Below are 21,957 nucleotides of genomic sequence, written 5' to 3' on the forward strand. Positions count from 1 at the left end.
TTATTTATTTGACAGAGATCACAAGCAGGCAGAGAGGCAGGCAGAGAGAGAGGAGGAAGCAGGCTCCCTGCTGAGCAGAGAGCCCGATGCGGGGCTCGATCCCAGGACCCCGAGATCATGACCTGAGCCGAAGGCAGCGGCCTAACCCACTGAGCCACCCAGGCGCCCCGTTAACACCGCAATTTTAAGTTCCATTTGTTTGTCCATTTCACATGCACTGAGGGAGCTACAGCTCAGAAAGAAAACACAGTCAGTGCCTTGGTTCTTGAAAAGTTCTGGGGGAGGACTGGGTGCCCCAAGCCATTTTCACTTGAGGAACCAGACTTGTGACGCTAGGGGGAACCATCGGAGGGAAAGTGGGTCCCTCAGGAGCCTTACTGATGCAGCCTGGCCTCTTGCTGTACACCAGGCCAGAGGACATCCTTTGCAGACATCCCTGTGCTCAGTTCCCACTGCTGCTGAGGCGAGTCGTCTGATGATACCCATTCTGCTGATGGGCAAACACACATGCCAAGTTACTCAACCCAGAGGAGGCAGAACTGGGATTTCAACCTTGGTCTCCTTGATTCTGTAGCCTGAAGACATTTCCGCCTATGGCTACTCACTGTGACCCTGCTTTGTCTGTGTGTGTGGGCGGGGGGGGGGGGAGTGTACTTTTCTCCCACCAAGCCTATTCTGTGTGCCTTCTCTCAGTTTCTAGCACACTCTCTTCTCCCCTCCCCCACCCTGCCTTATTCACTCATCTGGAACTCCCCTCACCCACCCCCACCACAGCAGCCTGGGAGCAGGAAGCCTTGGGCACCTCACCCTGCTATGCAGCCAGACCTTAGCCCAATCTTGAATTTCAGGTCTATAAATCACTTGGGTTGGGGGGGCGGGGGTGCTCATAAAACTGTTCTTCTATGCTGGTCGGCCTGCTTGACCTCTTGTCCCCTCCAGACACCTTCTGCCTTCCTGGAGACTGGCCCGAGGAGGGGCCTGGGCATATATAGGGAGCCACTGTGGGAGGAGCTAGCCACAGAGGCTTCGGAAAGAGAAGGTGAGGAGGGGGCTCTGGGGGTCTGGATGAGCAGGGGGAAACTGGGAAGCTCGGAGGTGCAGGGAAGCCAACACTGAGCTCTGGCCAGTGACTGCCCTGCCTGAGCCTTGGTTCCCTCTCCTGTAAGGTGGCACACCATCAGGGTTTGTGGGAGGATTCTGGGCCTAGCAGAGACCAGGAGCATCCCCGGCAGCTGGGGTGTGGAGGGAGGGCAGTGGCTCCAGCTGGGGCTGCCCTGCATGCCTGGCCTCTGCCTGACCTTATTCGGGCTCGTGTGTCCCAGGAGAACTATGGCATCCGCGACAACAGAGGCAGAGAAGGGGTCTCCGGCTGTGGTGGGCCTGCTGGTGGTGGGCAACATCATTATTCTGGTGAGACTTCCCCCAGTGCCGGGAGCCCAGTGGGTGGGTGGGGAGGAGGGGACAACCCAGGCCTGGGAGTGGGGACTGAGGGCCCCCTGCCATGGCCAATGCCACCAGCTGTCAGAGAAACCTGGATTCGAATCCCAGCTCTGCCAATCCCCAGCTTTGTAAGCGGGAGCAAGCCACTAGTTCTCTGAAAATAGGAATGCCGTGAGGATGAGTTACTGGATTCTTGGGCTCAGACCAGAGTCTGAGTAGCTGCATGTGCGGCTACTGTCTGTGTCGGCCACAGCAACAGTAGTGCCCTGCAGCGGTAACAAGGATCGTCACACAGCTGTTACTAGGACTACCGAGGAGCATGCACACCACGCGCTCTGTGAGTGTTAGCTTGATTGGGGTCAAAGGTATCCTCTGAGAAGCCTTCCCCTCTCCTTGCTCCCATCTCTCATTCCTATAGGTACTAGATTTTTAGTTTTTCCAACATTTCTTTAAGCGCATACAAACAAATAGCATATATAGCTATTTTCTTCCTTTTTTGTCCAAACTGTAGTTCATTCTACATCCTGTTTTGTGCTTCCCCGTTTTTCCTGCTCACATAGTCCATAGGCCACTCCACGGGAGTCCTCAGAGAGCCGCCCTGCCCTTTTCCACCTGGCAGAGCACTCCCTGTGCGGCATGCCGATGCCTGTGACACGGGGATGCAGAGAATAACTTCGCGGGTTTATGATTTTCCTGCACAGGCAGGACTGACTTCTGCAGGCAGCATTGCTGGGTCAAAGGGATGATGCACTTGTAGTTGCTCTGGGCCTGGGCAGGTTCCCCCACTCGGGAATAACAACACTGTTTGAGGGAGGCCAGGGACATCTCCTCTGTTCCTGTCATGCACTCTGGGCTTCTCATGTGGCATCTCCTGGCATCCTTGAAGCATCCGGCAGCTCGGGCGGTGGGGGGGGCGGCTGGGGGGAGGAGGAGCAGGGATCTAGCCGGGCAGCCCTTCCCTTTGGGCCTCTGTCCAGCCCATCCCTGGTCATGGAAGGCGACATCCTTGCCATTCACATGTGCCCACCTTGCCGAGGGCAGCGGAGGCTCAGAAAGGGAACCTGCTCAGAGACAGTCCTGCGGCCCCACCTGCTGTGTCCTCTCTAACCTGCTGCCCTGTCCAGCTGTCAGGCCTGGCCCTGTTTGCCGAGACAGTGTGGGTGACAGCTGACCAGTACCGCGTGTACCCACTGATGGGTGTCTCGGGCAAGGATGACGTCTTCGCCGGCGCCTGGATCGCCATCTTCTGCGGCTTCTCCTTCTTCGTGGTGGCCAGCTTTGGGGTGGGCGCAGCACTCTGCCACCGTCGGTCCATGATCCTCACGGTGAGGCCCCCGGGGCGGGGGGAGGGCATGGGGCTGGGCAGGCACGGAGATTGTCTCCACAGAGTCACTGTAACCATGGCCACCGAGCCCTGAGTGTGTATCCAGTATGCACCACACTTGGGCCTCATGGCAACCATTCTATTTAATCTTCCCATAACCCTATAACACAGGCTCAGCCATTACCCTCAATCTCCGAAAAAACTGGGGCACAGAGAGGAAGGGAAGGGAGCTCTGCCCGGGAGGACAGCTCTTGAGTGGCAGGACGGAGATGCGAAATCTCAACTAGTTGGTCCCCAGAATCTGTGCACATGAGCTCTGTCAAAAAAACCACAACAATAGCATGGCTGCCATTTTGGGAGCACTTATTATGTTCTAAATGCTTTGCATAGATGGGTGCCTTTACTCCTTACAACCCACCAGGAGATCCCATCATTATGGTGAGCACATTTGACAGAGTTGAAACGGAGGCTCAGAGAAGTGAAGTCACTTATCCGAGGTTGCACAGCAGGTGGGTGACAGAGTCAGGATTGAAACTTGAGCACTTTGGCTTGAGCCTTGCTCTTAATTTCCGCCAGTGATAACCGCCACCACAAGAACCCAGGCTTCCCAAGGAACGCTCCTGTGCCTGGCACTAGGCAAAGCCGTTTAGAAAATGAGCTCCCTCAGTGTCCCCAGTCTCCGTCTGGAGTTAGTGCTTCTCTGCCCGTTTACCAGACAGGAAAACGGGGGCTCAAAGAGGCCAATAGCCCAGATGATAGGGAAGGCAGGAGCTCTGATCCCAGCACCCCCGACATAAAGACAACATTGTGCTGCCTCCACAGCCGAGGGCCTCTTAGATTCCTGGGAGCAGCGGGTTATTCCATCAACAAATGTGCATGGAGTGAGAACCGTGGGCCCAGTCCTGCGCTGGGCACTTTGGCTATCTAGAGAGAAAATAGGAAAGCCCTAAGGGGAGGGCGCCTCCAATGGGGGGACAGTGGACAGTAAGGATGGAAGGAAGGTCTGGAGCTGGGAAAGGGGAGGGGAGGCCTCGGGGAGGTGAGGGGGTGTGCTTTTCTGTGGGAGGGAACAGCAAGAGGGGGCCAGGAGTCCAGTGTGGCTGGAACCAAGAGGGAGTGGGGTGTGGGAGAGGCAGTAAGGGGTCAGAGAAGGGAGGTACTATGGGCGATGGGCATGGAGAATGGGGGTGAGAAAGGGGAAGTGGGCCTATCAGTTGAGTCTTGCCAGCCTTGGTAAGGACTTTGGCTTTCTTGTGATTAAGATGGAGCCTTGGAAAGGCTCTTTTCCTTCTCTTTTGCTTTCTTTCCTGCATGTAATTCTCTGACATAACAATTTACCTGAAGCCCTAAAAGCTCAGCCAACAGGTTAAAAAAAAAAAAAGTTTGTGTCTGTGTCTTACTCCCTTATTAGTTTTTCATTAACTAAGACATGAATTTTTAAAAAAAATTATTATGGGAAATTTCAAACATTGCGTGCAGTGAATGGCATGAACCCCACATACCCATCACCTAGTTTCAACAATATTGACCACAGCCTGGCCAGCCAGGTTCCCTCAGCTTCACCCTCTGCCTGCCCACATCCTTCTTCCTGGGGTATTTTGAAGTGCATTCCAGACACCGAGTCATTTACCTGTAAGTACTTGAGTGCACGTTTCTCTGAGCGCTAAGGACGTTGTTGAGAGCAGTCAGGCATGTTGTGCCGCTCATCTCTTGGCAAAGGTGTTGGCGTATCCACATTCCACCCCCTGTTGCTTTAAGGGAGAGGGTGAGGGGTGAGAAAAGTGCTTTTTTTTCTTTTTATGCACAACAACCGTGCCACGAGTACGCCCTACAAATTCAATATCTAGTCTCTGTTCAAATGCCTCTGGTTGTCTCAAGAATGTCTGTTTTGTTTTGTTTTTCCTGTAGTAGACATTTATTTTACTGTGCCCAGACTGATAGTTAATTTCAGGCAATACTTTACATATTTTTGTTGATATCATTTTTTAAAATATTTTATTTATTTACTTGACAGAGAGAGATCACAAGTAGGCAGAGAGGTAGGCAGGGGTGGGGGGAGCAGGCTCCCCTTGAGCAGAGAGCCCAATGTGGGGCTCGATCCCAGGACCCTGAGATCATGACCTGATCCAAACCCAAAGGCTTAACCCATCAAGCCACCCAGGCACCCCTGATTTAATTTTTTCCTAACATTTTATTATTAAAAAACTTAAACATACAGGAAAGGTGAAAGACTTGACTAGGGAATGCTTGTACACCCACCACCTAGATGCTACTGGTCACATTGTCCTGAACTTCTTTTTAAAATCCCTCAGCGGGGTGGGGGTGGGGGGCACGTCTGGGTGGCTCAGTGGGTTGAAGCCTCTGCCTTCAGCTCAGGTCATGGTCTCAGTGTCCTGGGATGGAGCCCCGCATTGGGCTCTCTGCTCATCAGGGAGCCTGCTTCCCCTTCCCTCTCTGCCTGCCTCTCTGCCTACTTGTGATCTTTCTCTGTCAAAATAAATGAATAAAATTAAAAAATAAAAGACAATCCCTTGAGGGGGTGTGACTTGGCAGGCTTTGCCCTGACTGGGTGGTGCCTCTGTCTCTCCCTCCATCTCTCCCCAGTACCTGGTGCTCATGCTCATTGTCTACATCTTCGAATGTGCCTCCTGCATCACGTCCTACACTCACCACGACTATGTGAGCTGGGCAGAGGCCAGGGCAGGGGTGTGACTTGGGGCAAGAGTGGCAAGGGTCCGGGTCTGGGTCTGCGGGTGGAGTGGTGGTCGACCTCGCTCTCCACTAGCCCCACTGGACCCTGTTCTTCCTGGACCTCCACAGATGGTGTCCAACCCATCCCTGATTACCAAGCAGATGCTGACCTTCTACAGTGCAGACACTGACCAGGGCCAGGAACTGACTCTCCTCTGGGACCGCGTCATGATTGAGGTAGACGAGGTGGGGCAAGGAGGTGAGGGGGTAGGAAGGGCTGGAGGAATGGGGCTCTGACCACAGAGGTATATAGGTGCCTCCCCTTATGCCCACTGATAGATGATACCCACTCCTGTGGTTCTTTTGGAGAATAGGATTGGTCATGGCCATTTTCCAGGTGACTAGACAGGCCCAGAAAAGGGAATGTCACCTGGTGTCACGTGGTTGGTAAGCTGGGATCAGAGTCTGCCAGCCTGGATCCAGAGCCCCTGCTCTTGGCTGTTATAGATACCTTCTTAATAAGGAGGATAATCATAATAAGGAACATTTAATGAGCACTAACTTTTTTTGAGTACTGTTAGAAGCACTTTTTTTTTTTTAAAGATTTTATTTATTTATTTTATAGAGATCACAAGTAGGCAGAGAGGTGGGGGGGGGGAGCAGACTCCCTGCTGAGCAGAAAGCCCGATGTGGGGCTCGATCCCAGGACCCTGAGATCATGACCTGAGCCGAAGGCAGCGGCTTAACCCACTGAGCCACCCAGGTGCCCAATTTTATTTATTTCTTTGACAGACAGACATCACAGAGAGGCAGACAGAGAGAAAGGAGGAAGCAGGCTCCCTGCTGAGCAGAAAGCCCGATGTGGGGCTCGATCCTAGGATTCTGGGATCATGACCTGAGCCAAAGGCAGAGGCTTTAACCTACTGAGCCACCCAGGGGTGCCCCTTTTTTTTTTTTTTAAACATTCACATATTTATTTGAGTGAGAGAGCATGCACGTGTGTGGGGGTGGGGAAGGGCAGAGGGGATGGGAGAGAGAGTCTCAAGCAGACTCCATGGCAAGTGCAGAGGTTGACGCAGGGCCCGACCCCACAACCCTGAGATCACAACCCATCATGACCCAAGCCAAAACTAAGAGTCAGATGTTCAACTGACTACACCCCCCAGGCGCCCCCAGAAGCCACATTCTTAATTAAACCCAACATGATATGGCACAAGAGAAGAATATTGAGGACCCAAGAGAAATTGAGGTCCCAATTTGGTTCAAATCATACCTGTAGGCAGGATTGGAACTCATATGTGAAGGAGCCTATGTTTTCATCATTCAGGGCCACCAACTAAACACAGATGCTAGAAGAAACCAGAAATCCTTCTTTGGGTGTCATTTACCTCAAATTTTTTTGACAGCTAATTCAAAAGAATTTTAAAATGAGTCATGAGTGTGGGTTTGACTCAAACCCCCCACCAGCCCCTTGGTGCCTGGATAAATACCTCTTGCTCCTTGTTCACAAGCACAGATGCTGCCCGCCCCCCCACCTCAAGGCCCAGGACATGGGAAGTCGGGACCTTCCTCACTCTGTGACCTTAGGCGAATGGCTGTCCTCTCGGAGCCAGAGCCTGCCTGACCCCCTGCCTTTCTCTCCAGCAAGAGTGCTGTGGCACATCCGGTCCCATGGACTGGGTGAACTTCACATCAGCCTTCCGGGCGGCCACCCCGGAGGTGGTGTTCCCCTGGCCCCCACTGTGCTGTCGGCGGACTGGCAACTTTATCCCCCTCAATGAAGAAGGCTGCCGCCTGGGCCACACAGACTACCTGTTCACCAAGGTGTGTCCCCTCCCTGCAGCTCCCCTGTCTGTGCGGCATGGTTCTGGCCCCCTCTGGTCCTTCTATCTCTTCCTCCCTCCCACGGTCTTCTCCTCCTCCCCACTCTGGCTTCTTTCGTTCTCTACCCTCTCTCTGGCTCTCTCAACTCTCTCTCCATCTGTCTCTCTTCCCTCTGCAAGTCAGTGGGAGGCACAGGGTCTGTCTGATCCCGAGCCAGACCTGCAACTTTTCTTCTGGTTGCCTGGGAATGAGAGCAACAGGAATCACAGAAACAGCACCACCACCATAGTAACCAATTTTCATTGAGCCTTTGCGTTGTACCTGGCATTCTTCTAAGGGCTTTAAGTCTTCATCTTAGTTAATTCCCACCACGGCCTGTGAGGTATGCATTTATAATGATCACATTTTAAGGATGATGAAGCGGAGTTCATTCTCTGGTAAGGGATGGAGCTGGGACTCGATTTCAGGCAGAGAGGCCCCAATTAGGGGCTTTAACCAGGGCAAGGGGAGTGCAAAGGCAGAGAGAGAAACCAGAGGAGGTTAGACTAGGAGAAGAAATGGTTCCAGCGGTCCCTCTGGCTGCTTCAGGGCCCTGGAACCATACGACTTAGATCCGGTGTCATGGAGAAGGGAGCCTGCGCCAACCATCGCCACCCTCAGAGCCAGACAGCTATTTCTGAAGCCCAATTCTGCGCAGAGTGTGCGCGTGCGTCCATTCATGGACGCTCCACGGCCACCTTCAAGGCCAGTGCCGTCAAGATTGCCACCTCCCAGATGGGAAAACTAAGGCTCAGAGAGCCAGAATCATTCCCAGGCCCCAACAGCTAACAAATGACGGAGCTGGCCCCCAACTCAGTCCCACCTGACTCCAGGACGCACACCCTGAAACTTTGTTCTCGGCTGCTTCCAAGTCGAGGCAGGGGTCTACCTGAGGGTGACTCTGTTGTGAGGCTCAGGTCCCACTTGACCTCATTCCTAAACAGGGAGGCATCAAAACTGCACTGCTCATAGTAAAGGCAAATTTCAATCCTGGGCACCTGTGGGCAGCATGGCAAGCCAGCTCTGCACAAACCTGCCCTCAGACTGTCATAGCCACTGCCACACACCTACTTGTGTGGGGCCTGGGTTCAACATCACATCCCTGGTTCCCCAAAACCATTCCGGGAGGTAGACACTGCCACAATCCCCATTGCACGGCTGAGAAAACCAAGGCTTGAAGAAGGAGGTGATCTTCCGAAAGGCACACAGTGACTCTCCCTCAGGGCTAGCCCTACTGGGCATTTCCTCAAACTCCCATGTTTTTCCCCTTGCCCAGGGCTGCTTTGAGCACATCGGCCATGCCATCGACAGCTACACATGGGGGATTTCGTGGTTTGGTTTTGCCATCCTGATGTGGACGGTGAGAGGGGGGAGCCTATGGGCAAGAGGGGGATGTGGGTGTGGGGCTGGAGTGCCCCTCACCTGACTGCCTCCTCGTACAGCTCCCTGTGATGCTCATAGCCATGTATTTCTACACCACATTGTGAGGAGCAAGAAGGGAAGGTCACGCGCACGTGCAGCCTCCTCCTGTTCCTGTTTCCTCTGGCTGAGGGCTTGATGGCTGCCCCACCTCCCCGCTTCCCACCTCCCTCAACCTTCCCTCCTTCCTCTCCCTCCAAAGACCTTTTACCAACTTTCTGAGCCCTGCTGAGATTTGGGGATGCCCTGAAACCCTTGGACATGTGTACAGGGACTCTTAGGATCCTCAGGGACCTCATTTCACTCTGCTGATTCCTGGCCCATCTTTCAGCATCAATTTAAAGTCCTGTTCTCAGGGGACCTTTCCCGGATCCCACTACCCCATCACCAATGCCTCTCCTGTAGCTCCTCCTTCGTGGCAGTTGTTGCCATTTTTGCTAAATAGTTTGTGATTGTTTATACTCTGGTAGATGGGATTGCCATGAGGGGAGGGACAAGCTCTGTCATGGTTACTTTATTGTCCTCAATATCACCCAGCAGAGGGAGGGGCATCAATATTCAATAAATACTGGTTGAATGAATTAATTTGTTTTCCTTGGGGGCAAAGGCGAATGAACAAGAACTCTTCCAGTGGAAGTGGCAGAAACCCAATGCGCACTGACTGAAATATAACATGGAATTTCTTGTCTTGTGTAACTGAAACAACATTGCTGGCTTCCGGCATATCCAGATCCAGGAGTTCAATCGAAGTTTCCAGGAAACCTGTTTCATTCTCAGGCAGGATTCCTTTGGCAACACCAGACTTAACAACTTTACACTAAACAACACAGCAGGAAGAGACACCTCTCTCCCAATAGCTTGAGCCAAGGTCAAGGATTCAATCACACTTAGAGTCTAGGCCCATCCTTTGGTGGGGGAAGGGAGGGTACCTGAATTACTACTGCTGTGAAGGATGGTGTTGGGAAGTGGGGGTGATTTATCAAAGGAAAATTAGAGTGCAGGGTTGTTGGGCTGGTACACGTGGCAGATAGCCTCCTCCCAACGCCTGTAGCTTCCAGCAAGTTCTCTAATGGATGCATGGCAGCAAACACTCTAGGAATCTTATCCTCACTGTTGTCCTCTCTCAAGCAGGCCAACCTCTGTCCATTTTATAGCGGTTAGGTCCTGCCAAGAGGGCCGGGCTTCCTTCCCCTCCAAATGACGTTTCCCAGAGTCCTCCTTTACTCCACTGGTCTGCAAACCCTGAATTCAAATATCAGCTTTTAAAAATATACTTTTGTTTATTTTTTTTTAAAGATTTTATTTGTTTGAGAGAGAGACAGAGACAGAGATAGTGAGAGAAAGCATGAATGGGGAGCTGAGCAAAGAGCCCAACACAGTACTCGATCCCAGGACCCTGGGATCATGATCTGAGCCAAGGCAGGTGCTTAACTGCCCGAGTCACCCAAGGGCCCCTTTAAATGTACTTTTAAAATATATATAAGGGTCAGTGGTGCCTGGGTGGCTCAGTGGGTTAAAGCCTCTGCCTTTGGCTCAGGTCATGGTCTCAGGGTCCTGGGATTGAGCCCTGCATCGGGCTCTCTGCACAAAAGGGGGCCTGCTTCCTCCTCTCTCTCTCTCTGCCTGACTCTCTGCCTACTTGTGATCTCTGTCTGTCAAATGGATAAATAAAATCTTTATATATATATATATATAATGGTCAAAGAGGTTTTTTGTTAGGTTGAAGAATTGGAAACATCCGTCAGCAGGGAATGTACAGCTCATGTTCTATCCTTGGGCTGGATTCCCTGTTGCTTAATAAGAAGATAGAGCTATGTGAGCCAATACAAAAAGATGTCACAATGGTCTAAGTAACTGGAAAGTATATATAAGGGTGTTCATTACAGTGACCTAAATGAACCTCTGGAGGGGACTGGTTAGGTTAGCTAGGCTATGTCTGTAGTCTGGAATACCACACAGTAGTAAAAAATAATGTTTTACCATGGAGAAATCTTCAAGAGATGCAGAGTAGAAAAACTTACAAGCCACATACAGTACTTTTATTCATAGATACATTTTCAGAGCTGGACTTTTTAAAGAAATGGGTCAATGTTTTTAACCTAATGTTTAAAAGAATGGAAAAAAATACTTTAAAAAAAACCCAAAATCATTCATAACCCTACTATTTGAAGAAGATAAAAATTTAGAAATGTTAGTGTCCCATATTTCACTCCCCAGTAAATTACCACCCCTCCCCAAATCTGGTCCAACAGCCCCTAGGATAATTGTGATGAACACATGATGAATGTCCTTTCTGGCTTTTCAAAAGTTTATATTGACACATCTATAGATACATTTTTTTAAGATTTTGTTTATTTATTTGACAGAGAGAGAGATCACAAGTAGGCAGAGAGGCAGGTAGGGGGGGGTTGGGGAAGCAGGCTCCCTGCTGAGCAGAGAGCCCGATGTGGGGCTCGATTCCAGGACCCTGAGATCATGACTGAGCCAAAGGCAGAGGCTTAACCCACTGAGCCACCCAGGCGCCTCTAGTTATTTACTTTAGAGAGAGAGGGAGAGAAAGAGCATAAGTGAGCATGGGGAGGAGCAGAGGGCAAGGGTCAAGCCCTTACATAACAAGGTTATGTATCCTGACTTGTGCTGAGCAAGGCGCCGGACATGGGGCTCAATTCCACCACCCGGAGATCATGACCTGAGCCGAAATCAAGAGTCAGACACCTTAAATGAGTCAACCAACCAGGCGCCCCTACACACCGTATTTTAACACGCAAGAGCTGCTCTGGGTTAACTGACCTAACTGGCTTTCCTGCAGGCTCTGGAACGAAAACCTCCCTGATCCTGTGCACATATTTGACTGCCTTGTAAATGCGGCAAGGAAAAGGGGGATTCCGGCCTAATCTGCTTTTACATTCAGGTGTGTCCTCATGAGCAAGTTCACAGTGACCTCGTCTGTGACTCTCCCTCGGAGAACAAGGGAGGCAAAGAGGCCTCACTAGCTGCTCTCTGAGCCCTAGTGTGCCCCCCTGTGAAACGGGGGTTCTAACAGTCCCTGCCTTGGGGCATAGGACTCCATTCATTCTAAGAGCTCAGGAACTAACAGACCTTTTTATTGCGAATCATGAATTTTCTCAATTTGGTGTTATCAGAATCCAGTGCAGAAATGCATCATCCGCTGAGGCTGCATGAGTCCTGATTTCCGACGTCTGGACTCTACGGTGCCCAAGGTACAGAGGCTGATTCAGCAAGGTGACTCCATACTTGTACTTCAAACAGTAAGGTCACACTTGAAAATGCTTTGTGCTTTCGCTAACAGATGTTCAACCCAAGCGCTCAGCGTACATTAGGGTTAATACTATATATATATATTTAAGATTTTATTTATCTATTTGACAGAGACAGACGCAGTGAGAGAGGGAACACAAGCAGGAGGAATGGGAGAGGGAGAAACTGAGCCATCCAGGTGCCCCTAATATGATACTTTTTTTTATCTGAGGGGCTTTAAAGAGTGTTTGTGGAATTAATGGAGATTGGTATGCATAAAATCAAGTTTTCCCTTAAAAAATCACACTGCAGGGGCACGCAGGTCATGATCCTAGGATCCTGGGTTCGAGCCCCGCATAGGGCTCTCTGCTCAGCAGGGAGCCTGCTCCCCCCTCCCCCTCTGCCTGCTTCTCTGCTTACTTGTGATTTTTCTCTCTCAAATAAATAAATAAGATCTTTAAAAAAATCACATTGCAAATGAATATCTGTTATGGGAAAATACTTGGGAAATTATTCAGTGCAAAAAGATTACAAAAGAGCGTGCTAAGTATGATTGCTTTTCTTCTTTTTTTCTCCCCCCGATTTTATTTGTTTGACACAGTAAGAGAGAGAGCACAAGCAGGTGGAGGGGCAAAGCGAAAGGGAGCCTGATCCAGGACTCAAACCCAGGACCCTGGATTCATGACCCAAGCTGAAGGCAGATATTTAACCAACTGAGCCACCCAGGTGCGCCTATGATTGCTTTTCTGATAAAAATATAAATATGTGTATGTTAGCATTAAAATTATGAAACAAAGCCCCCCAAAAGTTACCATTGGTTATGAAGGAAGGGGAGATAAGTGCGGGGGATTTTTATTTCATTCCTTGGGCATTTTGGCATTTTCCAAATATTCTATGATGATTATTGTTGGCCTCCAAAACCAATAAATAAATATTAATCAAAATGTCACCATGGGATGTGAGAGGTTCATTGACCAAAAAAAAAAAAAAAAGAAAGAAAGAAAGATTCTGCTAAACATTTTGAACTTTACCTGAGCAGTGAAAACAGGCCAGGCCTTGCCAAATGCTGGGACTGGGGGTTGGCCTCTGGTAGGGCAGGGAGCTCGGCTTCCACCTCTGTCCCAGATCTGTCCCTGCCTTCCTTGGATCCATCTGGTCACACACCCGCAGAATGTGGCTCACTCGGCCGGAGGGGCAGCAGCGTGGCCTGGTCTAGGCAGGCCTTGCCTAGCAGAGCAGGTATGTCTGCCCCGGCCCCACCACTCAGACGCCCTGTAGGTGAGAGGGAAACTGAGAGACGAGGGCCAGGTGGGGCTCTCAGGACCATCCAAGGGAGAGGGAGCCATTTAATGACTCTTCCTACCACATCTCTACATGAACACATCTGTCCATGGCTTGATCTAACCTCTAACCCTCCATGGCTCCCCAGTGTCCTCAGGACGTCCTGCACCTCTGCCTGGCACCGAGGGGCCCTTATGGCCTGTCTCCCTGCCACTTGCCCAGGCTTATCTCCCTCTTCTGCCCTACTGGGCCAATCTCTCTTTCACCATCTGAGAGTGTAGAATGGAAAGAATGAACTGTACTAGCAATCAAGCAGAAACACACCTCTGATTACAGCCACTGGTGTTTACACTCCTTACAGAGGGCAGGTTGGCTCAGTCACTAAAATATTACATCTCACCCCTTTGACCTCCTGATTCTCCCTCTGGGAATCTATTCTGCAAATGTGCTCACATGTGTGTGCAAAGACCTATGTGCACAAATAACTAAAAAGCCATGCCTGGGAAACAGCCTAAATCATGTCAGAAGGGAAGGAGTTCTATAATTCATTTGCACTCCAGGGAACTCTATGCAGCTAGGTTTAAAGGGAAACACATTTACATTAGTTAATATGAAACCATCTCCAAGATATATTGTTCGTTGAGAAAAATGCAATGTGCAAAACTGAATGTATGCTAAATGCAATGTAATATCCTAGATTGGAGCCTGGAAGACAAAATATATTAGTGGAAAAACTAGCACGATCCAAATAAAGTCTGGAGTTTCATTTTTTTTTTTAAGATTTTATTTATTTGACAGAGATCACAAGTAGGCAGAGAGGCAGGCAGAGAAAGAAGAGGAAGCAGGTTTCCTGCCAAGCAGAGAGCCGAATGCAGGGCTCGATCCCAGGACCCTGAGAGCATGATCCGAGCTGAAAGTAGAGGCTTTAATCCACTGAGCCACCCAGGTGCCCAAGTCTGGAGTTTAGTTAGTGGTTGCAGCCCGACACTTTAATTTCTTGGTTTGGATTTTTGTAACATGGCTATGTAATATGTTAACACGGGGAGAAACTGGGAGAAGGGTATACAAGAATTCTCTGTACTGTCTTTGTAACTTATCCGCAAATCTAGAATTCTTCCAAAATAAAACGCACCTGGGTGGCTCAGTTAAGCGTCTGCCTTTGGCTCAGGTTATGATCCTGGGGTCCTGGAATTGAGACCCCTGTGGGGTTCCCTGCTCAGTGGGGAGCCTGCTTCTCCCTCTCCCTCTGGCCATGCCCTTATTCATGCTCACTCTCTCTCTCTAAAAAATTTTTAAAACGTTTGTTTGAAGCTTTGCGCAGTGGCAGTATCGTAGCAATTAGGTTTCTCTGAGGCACGATTATTGCTAATTGAAAACGTTTGTTTGAAAAAACTGTGTTTGTTTCTGTATTTGTAGAATTCTAAAAAGGAGGAAAAAAGGGCAGTTTTTGTATGCATGGGAAGTGTCCTTTATTTTTAGGAGTAATTTTCCTTAATTCGGGAATGATTATCCACTTTGACAACTGATGAATAGTTTAAAAATAAGTTATACTGGGCACCTGGGTGGCTCAGTGGGTTAAAGCCTCTGCCTTAGGCTCAGGTCATGATCCCAGGGTCCTAGGATTGAGCCCCACATCGGGCTCTCTGCTCAGCGGGGAGCCTGCTTCCCTTCTCTATCTGCCTGCCTCTCTGCCTGCTTGTGATCTCTGTCAAATAAATAAAATCTTAAAAAAAAAGTTATACTTGCACTTGCATCATGATTTTTTCAGAGTACCAACCTGACCAATGTCATTATTTGAAAATTTGTATCTGATTACACATGGTTGAGGACCAGAGTGGAAAAAAAAGGACACAGGGCAATTCACTAGAAACCAACTCACAAAATGTCCGTTCTATCAAATGGCCAACTCACTGAATTTATCAAAAAGTCTTTTACTGGTATTAACCCAAATGGTTTAAAAGATTGGAGAGAAATGGATTTTTTTTTAAATTTTCTTTGACACAGAGAGAGATCACAAGTAGGCAGAGAGGCAGGCAGAGAGAGAGGAGGAAGCAGGCTCCCTGCTGAGCAGAGAGCCCGATGCGGGCCTCGATCCCAGGACCCTGGGATTATGATCTGAGCCGAAGGCAGAGACTTTAACCCACTGAGCCACCCAGGTGCCCAAGAAATGGATTTTTAGTTGTCGTCCCCTCAGAACTGAGCTCAGAGTCCTGCATCAGAGACAGAGCAGAAAACAGGGAACAGGCTTCCCAGCAGGGTGGGGACCTGAATGAAGGCAGGAACAGTCTTCAGGGAAATCTGGCCACTGAAGTCGCTGGCTCCCCAGTGTGGCCTTGCTTATTCCGAGTTAGGGTTCAGAGCACCAAGAGTCCAATGTGGGCTAACCTCTCTTAAATGGAAAAGCTCACATTGTTAAGTTAATTCTTCCAGAATTGTGATGTAAAGTCCTGGGTATTCAAGGCACTGTAGAATTACAAGAACCAAATTTTCCAGATCTAGCGAGAACCAATTTTTTCTTAAAGATTTTTATTTAAGAAAGAGAGAGAGGGAGAGCACGAGTTGGGGAGGGGCAGATGGGAGAAGTGGGCTCCCCACGGAGCAGGGAGCCCGAGGTGGTGCTGCAGATGCTTAACAGACTGAGCCACTCTGGTGAGAACCAGTCTTATGCAGACAACGTCACTGATCCCTTAAGCCCCAGGGCCCAGGGGGCCCAGGCACCGACCAGGGGGCCCAGGAAGCTATGTTGATGAGACAAGTTGCATCTGCCCTCATCCTGGGTGGTAAGATTGTGAATGTCTTTCCAGTAACATAATGACTCATTCAAACATTCAAATATTTATTGCTTGCCTAACATGGGCATGCACCGGGCACTGGTCTAGATCTGGGGACCCAGCAGGGAACAAATCAGACCTCAATCTCTCCCTTATAAAAGCTTACCTTTTGAAAGAGGAGATCAAGAACACCAAGAAGGGAAATATACATGTCAGAGGAAATAAGTGCTAGGGAGGAAAAGAAAACGTAAAAATAAGATTTAAAAACGAACAGGGAGGAGAGGCAAGCCATTTCAGCACCACTTCTATATCCTGTCTAGGTCTGAGTTTCCCTAAATGGCAAAGCCCCTCTTCTGGATTATTTCCCATTGTCCATTGTCTCATCACCAAGTGTGGGGGTTGGAGGGAGCTCGGACTGCCCATCCCTGCAGCACGTGCCTGCCTTGGAGCAGAGATGGATTCAGCGCTGCCCAATGGATCTGTCCAGTAGGGAGAAAAGTTGGTTACCCAGAGCGGACTCAGCCTCTGAGCCTAGGGAAAGATGAACAGACCCTGGGAGCAGAAAGGGCCACTATCCTCTCGCCCTATAAGCCTTCTCCTGATGATTCAGAGATAAATGACACAAAAAAAGTACTGAGAATTCAGTGTTAGCTATTATCATGGCTGTCATTTTTATTAGCATTTGGGGACCCCATCGATCACTGGGCCAGTTATCCATTTATTGTGTCTTAATTTCAAAATGTATCAGTTGGCCTGAGGTTAGACCTTGTCAGTAGGGGGCGCTGGAGGGACACTGCAAGTGGCTTCTCCCCGGATCCCAGGGCTTTGTTCCTGTTTCCCCAGGACTGTGACCAGCAGGTGGCCATTACTGTTCTCCACGTTGTAGCTGGCCACCTCCAGCACCTTCTTGAGCCCAGCTAGAAACACACCACTTAGCCCAACTAAGAGATGTATTGAAAATATGAAATAGAATTATTTCTCCCTTGACTGCCTTTTCTGATGCTCTGCAAATGGAAATAGAAAGATGCAAAACAGAGCAAGTGTTGTTTTTTTGTTTTTTTGTTTTCGTTTTTGTTTTTTGAAGAGCTGCTTCCAGTCCTACTGCAGAAAAAAAAATGATCAGAAAGATCCCTGGCATTAAAGTTCATCTCATAAAAATTCATTCTAAAAATTGAACAAGTCTGGAAATGGAAGGAATTTTTCAACTTTTTAAAAAAATATTTTGAGAGCGAGCGAGCAAGCAGGAGGGGCAGAGGGAGACAGAGAAGCAGACTGAGTAGGGAGCCTGATGTGGGGCTCGATCCCAGGACCCTGGGATCATGACCTGAACCAAAGGCAGATGCCTTTGGTTCAGATGACTGAGCCACCCAGGTGCCCTAGAATTTTTCAACTTTCAAGATCCAGAATCAAGGCAAGTGATATCTGTTGCCTAGAAACTACTCTGGTCCATGCCAATTCGCTTTTTAAACCACCCCAAACACAATGACTTAAAATTATTTTTTAGCTCCTGATTCTTTGGGACCCTTTGGGCTGAGCCCAGCCAGGCAGTTCTGTGGGTCTCACCTGGGCTGACTCTTGCAGCTGCAATCAGCTAGTGGGGTGACTGGGGGCTGTTTGGTCTAGGGTGGTTCCCCTCACATGTATGGCTGGCTGGCAGTGGGTGTAGGTGGCTGGGTTAATGGCTCTCATTGGGCCATGTGTCTACAGCAGGCCAGCCCCAGCTTGTTCACATGGCCGTGCTCATAGGGTTCCCAGAAAGGGTTTGTTAAATTATTCTCTGTAAAAAATACCTCTTTCTGTGACTTTGCATGTTCTTAGGAAATGCCAACACTCCCCAGCACAGCCTACCAGGCCAGGCCCTCCCCACCACACCCAGCCTCACTACCCCCGGTTTCCCCATGCTCCTCCCCACTTTGCTCTCTCCATTCCAACAGTGGACTTCAGGGTTATGCTTTCTCCCACCCCAGAGCTCTGGAACCGATTTTCCTACTGCCTGGAAGACTCACCCCTCTCCTAGTCAGGTGAGTAATTACTTGTAAAATATTAGTGTAAGCATCACCTCCTCCCGGAAGCCTTTCAGGAAAACCCTGACCAGGTTAGAGTTCTGTTTTCCTTTCTTAAAGTATCTACCTCATGATTTTTCTTCAGAGCCTGTAGCATAGTTTTAAGTTTACTTGCAACTAATAACAATAGCTAACATTTAAATCACCCCTGGCTCTGCACCCCGGGTTGTTCTAAGAACTTCATGATGTCTGTTCATATGATTTTCTCCAGGCACAGAAAGAAGAAACTTGTTCCAGTTCACACGGTTGAGGAGTGGTACAGACAGGACCCAAACCTGTCAGTCTGGTTCCAGAGCTAACATCTTTTTTTTTTTTTAAGATTTTATTTATTTATTTGACAGACAGAGATCACAAGTAGGCAGAGGCAAGCAGACAGAGAGGAAGGGAAGCAGGCTCCCTGCTGAGCAGAGAGCTCGATGCGGGCTCCATCCCAGGACCCCGGGATCATGACCTGAGCCGAAGGACGAGGCTTTAACCCACTGAGCCACCCAGGTGCCCCCAGAGCTAACATCTTAACCATTCTGCTCTGTTCCCTCGCCCTGAAGTAAATAATCTGCATCTCACTACCAGACTGTGAGCCAGGCAGCGGTAGATACTCTGTGTGACTGACTGAATTGTGTCCCCTCCAAAATTCATATGTGGAAGCCCTAACCCACAATGTGGCTGTATTTGGAGATAGGGCCTTGAAGGAGGGAATTAAGGTGAAATGAGGTCATAAGAGTAGGGAGGGCCCTAATCCAATAGAATTAGTGTCATTTCTCAGTCCGCTCAGGCTGCTATAGTAGAACACCATGGACTGTGCAACTTACAAACAACTGAAATCTATTTTTCTTGAGTTCACAGTTCTGGAGGTTGTGATGTCCCAGATCAAGGCACTGGAAGATTTGGTATCTGGAGAGAACCTACTTTCTGGTTCATAGATAGCTGTCTTCTTACCCTAACACCACATGGTGGAAGGGGCAAGGGAGTTCTCTGGGGTCTTTATATAAGGGCGCTAATCCTATTCATAAAGACTCCACCCTTATGACCTAATCCCCCCCCCACCCAGCCCCATCTCCAAATATCAGCACAGTGGGGATCAGGTTTCAATATATGAACTGACACAAACATTCAGCCTATGGTACCTTTTAAGAAGAGAAAGAGATACAAGGAGTGTGTATGCACAGGGGAAAGGCCATGAAGGGCCCAGTGAGAAGGCCACCATCTGCAAGCCAAGGAGAAGGCCAACTCACTGGCCACTTGATCTTGGACTTCCAGCCTCCAGAACTGTGAGAAATAAATTTCTGCTGTTTAAACTACCCCCGCCTCTGTGTAATTTTGTTACAGCAGCCCGAGTACACATACATTTGGTCTCTTCATGCTTGCCATTTGTACCTAGAACCATGCCGAACACATAACAAGTGGTCCAAAAATATATACCCGGGTGCCACTACCTTGTCTGGAAAGTCTTTGCTCACCCTTCTCCTCCTCCCACGCCTGGTTTAAGTGCCCCTTCTGGGCTTTTGTTGTTACACTTTTCACTTGATTCTGGAAGGATATGTTTTGAGGTTGAATTATTCCTTTCTAGAAGGTTACATCTTTGAATCTAAAGATCTGAGTCTTCCCCAGGGCTCAGCACAGATGGTATATGCTGTTGGAAGTTTAGTAAATATTTGAGTGAATGCAAATCTCCTGATCTCCACACACAATCCCTGGATGGAGAGCAAGAAGGCTTGCGTTCTAAGCTTCATCTCTAAATTCCTGAGCAACCTTGGATCCTGAAACCTCAAAAGTAATCATGGCCTTGAGTTTCTCCAGAGATCAAAGCTTGGGGAAAAGTCTTTTATGCTCTAACAAGCAGAAAGTACAGGGTCGTTTTTTTATCAAACACCTGTGCAGTTGAACTGCACTCCTGAGTCTTAGTCATCTGCCTAGCTCTAGCTAGACTTCTTGCTGTATCTCAAACATACTAAATTCACTCCCTGTCTCAGGGCCTTTGCACTTGCTATCTCTTCTGGGAACACACCTCCCCCAGAATTTTCCATTGCAAATAATGGCCTTAATTTTCAGTGTTTATGCCCAAGTCAAGGAGGGGTGATGGTTGATCGGGAGAAACCAACTCAGTTTCAGGGCACTGGAGAAAAAGAGATGCCATTGTTCTATTAGTTCATTGAATCCTCTCAGCAGTCCTGAAAGTTGTCATTATCCCCATTTTACAGGTGAAGAAATTAAGGCCATGAGAGGTTAAGTAACTTGCTAAAGTTCTCACAACTAGAAAGTAGCAGGGCTAGGATAGGAATCCAGGCAATTTGGATCCAGTGTCAAGTTTCTTACCCACAAAGCTCCCTGCTTCTCAACAAATATTGCTTAGTTAACACAGGGTCTGGAGTGGGGATGTTGCTCAACAAGCAATAGTTATTTCTCTACTCCTCTCATTTGACTCTCCTAATCTTATAGTCCAACCCCCAGAACCAAGTTGACAACCCTTCCTAGTCTATCTTGCCAGAATCTGGAGTCCCTCACTTCACCTTCTTATGCCTGTGCATGCTAGGTAGCTAGATTTGAGGACTCAAAAATCAGGTTCTCTGGGTTCCCATCTAGGCTCCACCTTTCACTAGCTCAGTAAACATGGGAATGGTACACCCCTCCCCAGGTCTCAGTTTCCTCACCTGTAAAATGGGGACAGTAACAATCACTATGTTCTAGAATTGCTCTAGGGCTTCGTGAGATGATGCATGCAGAATGCTTTCCACCTTGTCCTGCCCATAAAAATGACTCAAATTATAACATATATGATTAGAGCCTCTCAGTGAGAAGCCCCCCTGCCAAACTTCTGGGGCTGTGAAATACACTCCCAACCACATTAAGGGCCAAGATTGGGACCAGATGAACTCATTGTTCATAGACAAGAGGTTGGCTGGGTGAGAGGACTCCTCACCTGATCCAACCCAGATCTACCAGACAGTTACTTCCTAGAGGCAACGTGGTTCAGGGGAGTAATCTCTTGGGTCTGATAGACCTGGGTCTGAATTCCAGCTCTGATTTCTCCTCAGGACCTCAGTTTCTTCATCTGTCAAATGGGAAGAGACTACTGTTAAGACTGATTAAGAATATGAGTTTAATTCAGAAGGTTATGTGATATTCATTCTACTCCTTGCTTAGCCACAGACCAGCTATGGGGGATGAGATGTCTTCAGCTCTGTGAGCCTTGGTTGTCTGCTCCATTGGGTGTTGTCACCATTCCTATCCCTGAGGTGGCTATGAGGATTTCCCAGGACCACATGTGCCACACTCTGCACCCTGTAGCTGTTTATACCAAGAGTTAGGAGTTTAGGCTCTGGAGTCAGGCTGCAACAGGCCTTGTTCAAATTCCAGCTCTGACAATTACCCCTGGTGAGGTCTTAGGGAAATCAATTTCTTCTCCCAACCTCAATTCATTTATCTGTGAAGTGAGAATAATATCGGTAAATGTCCAATAGAGCTTGTTATAAGAATTCCATACATGTAATGTATGTAAACATTCCATACATGTAATGTATGTAAACATATTACAAACATACAATGTATGTATGTAAAAGAATTACATACATGTAATGTAAAACTGGCTTGGTTCAGTGTAAGTGGCAAAGATATTAGGAGGACAATTTTTAAAATATCCTTTCCTAGAAAGCAAATGCATTTGCCCCAAAGTTTGAGGACTTGAAAACATGCACGTTGTGAAGCCTTCAGGATCAGATTCTAGTCCAAACCAAAAACCAAAAACAAAACAAAAAAACAAAAAACAAAATACCCACCTTCATTTGTAGTTGAGGAGAAACAAGGGCCACGGGATGACATCAGGCCCCACCCCACGTCTACAAGATCAACC

At 48.6% G+C, this 21,957-nt stretch overlaps 1 protein-coding gene and 1 pseudogene across 3 annotated transcripts; both read left to right on the plus strand.

Annotated features, from left to right (window-relative positions):
• The first annotated feature begins 1,031 nt into the window (after nucleotides 1–1,031).
• On the plus strand, nucleotides 1,032–9,500 carry UPK1A (uroplakin 1A). Of its 3 annotated transcripts, XM_047709627.1 has the most exons (8): nucleotides 1,032–1,039; nucleotides 1,323–1,410; nucleotides 2,565–2,765; nucleotides 5,369–5,443; nucleotides 5,585–5,692; nucleotides 7,100–7,279; nucleotides 8,595–8,678; nucleotides 8,761–9,500. In XM_047709627.1, exons 2-8 carry the CDS (start codon nucleotides 1,330–1,332, stop codon nucleotides 8,803–8,805), a joined length of 774 nt encoding a protein of 257 aa, XP_047565583.1. In that variant the 5' UTR covers nucleotides 1,032–1,039; nucleotides 1,323–1,329; the 3' UTR covers nucleotides 8,806–9,500. The 3 variants fall into 3 exon arrangements, with proteins under 3 accessions (XP_047565583.1, XP_047565584.1, XP_047565582.1); XM_047709626.1 differs by lacking the exon at nucleotides 1,032–1,039 and having other exon boundaries at nucleotides 1,274–1,410; XM_047709628.1 differs by lacking the exons at nucleotides 1,032–1,039; nucleotides 5,369–5,443 and having other exon boundaries at nucleotides 1,272–1,410.
• A 5,085-nt stretch (nucleotides 9,501–14,585) lies between these two features.
• Nucleotides 14,586–14,706, plus strand: LOC125090105 (uncharacterized; annotated as a pseudogene).
• The last annotated feature ends 7,251 nt before the right edge of the window (nucleotides 14,707–21,957 follow it).

The sequence above is a fragment of the Lutra lutra genome, chromosome 17, assembly GCF_902655055.1.
Source record: "Lutra lutra chromosome 17, mLutLut1.2, whole genome shotgun sequence".
Lineage (NCBI taxonomy): Eukaryota > Metazoa > Chordata > Mammalia > Carnivora > Mustelidae > Lutra > Lutra lutra.

Excerpts from the sequence above, each read along its gene's own strand:
- UPK1A (XM_047709626.1), top strand. The coding sequence starts at position 1,279 with ATGCCTGGCCTCTGCCTGACCTTATTCGGGCTCGTGTGTCCCAGGAGA. Across the intron at positions 2,766-5,368 it reads GTCGGTCCATGATCCTCACG|TACCTGGTGCTCATGCTCAT; the intron begins GTGAGGCCCCCG and ends ATCTCTCCCCAG. Across the intron at positions 7,280-8,594 it reads CAGACTACCTGTTCACCAAG|GGCTGCTTTGAGCACATCGG; the intron begins GTGTGTCCCCTC and ends CCCCTTGCCCAG.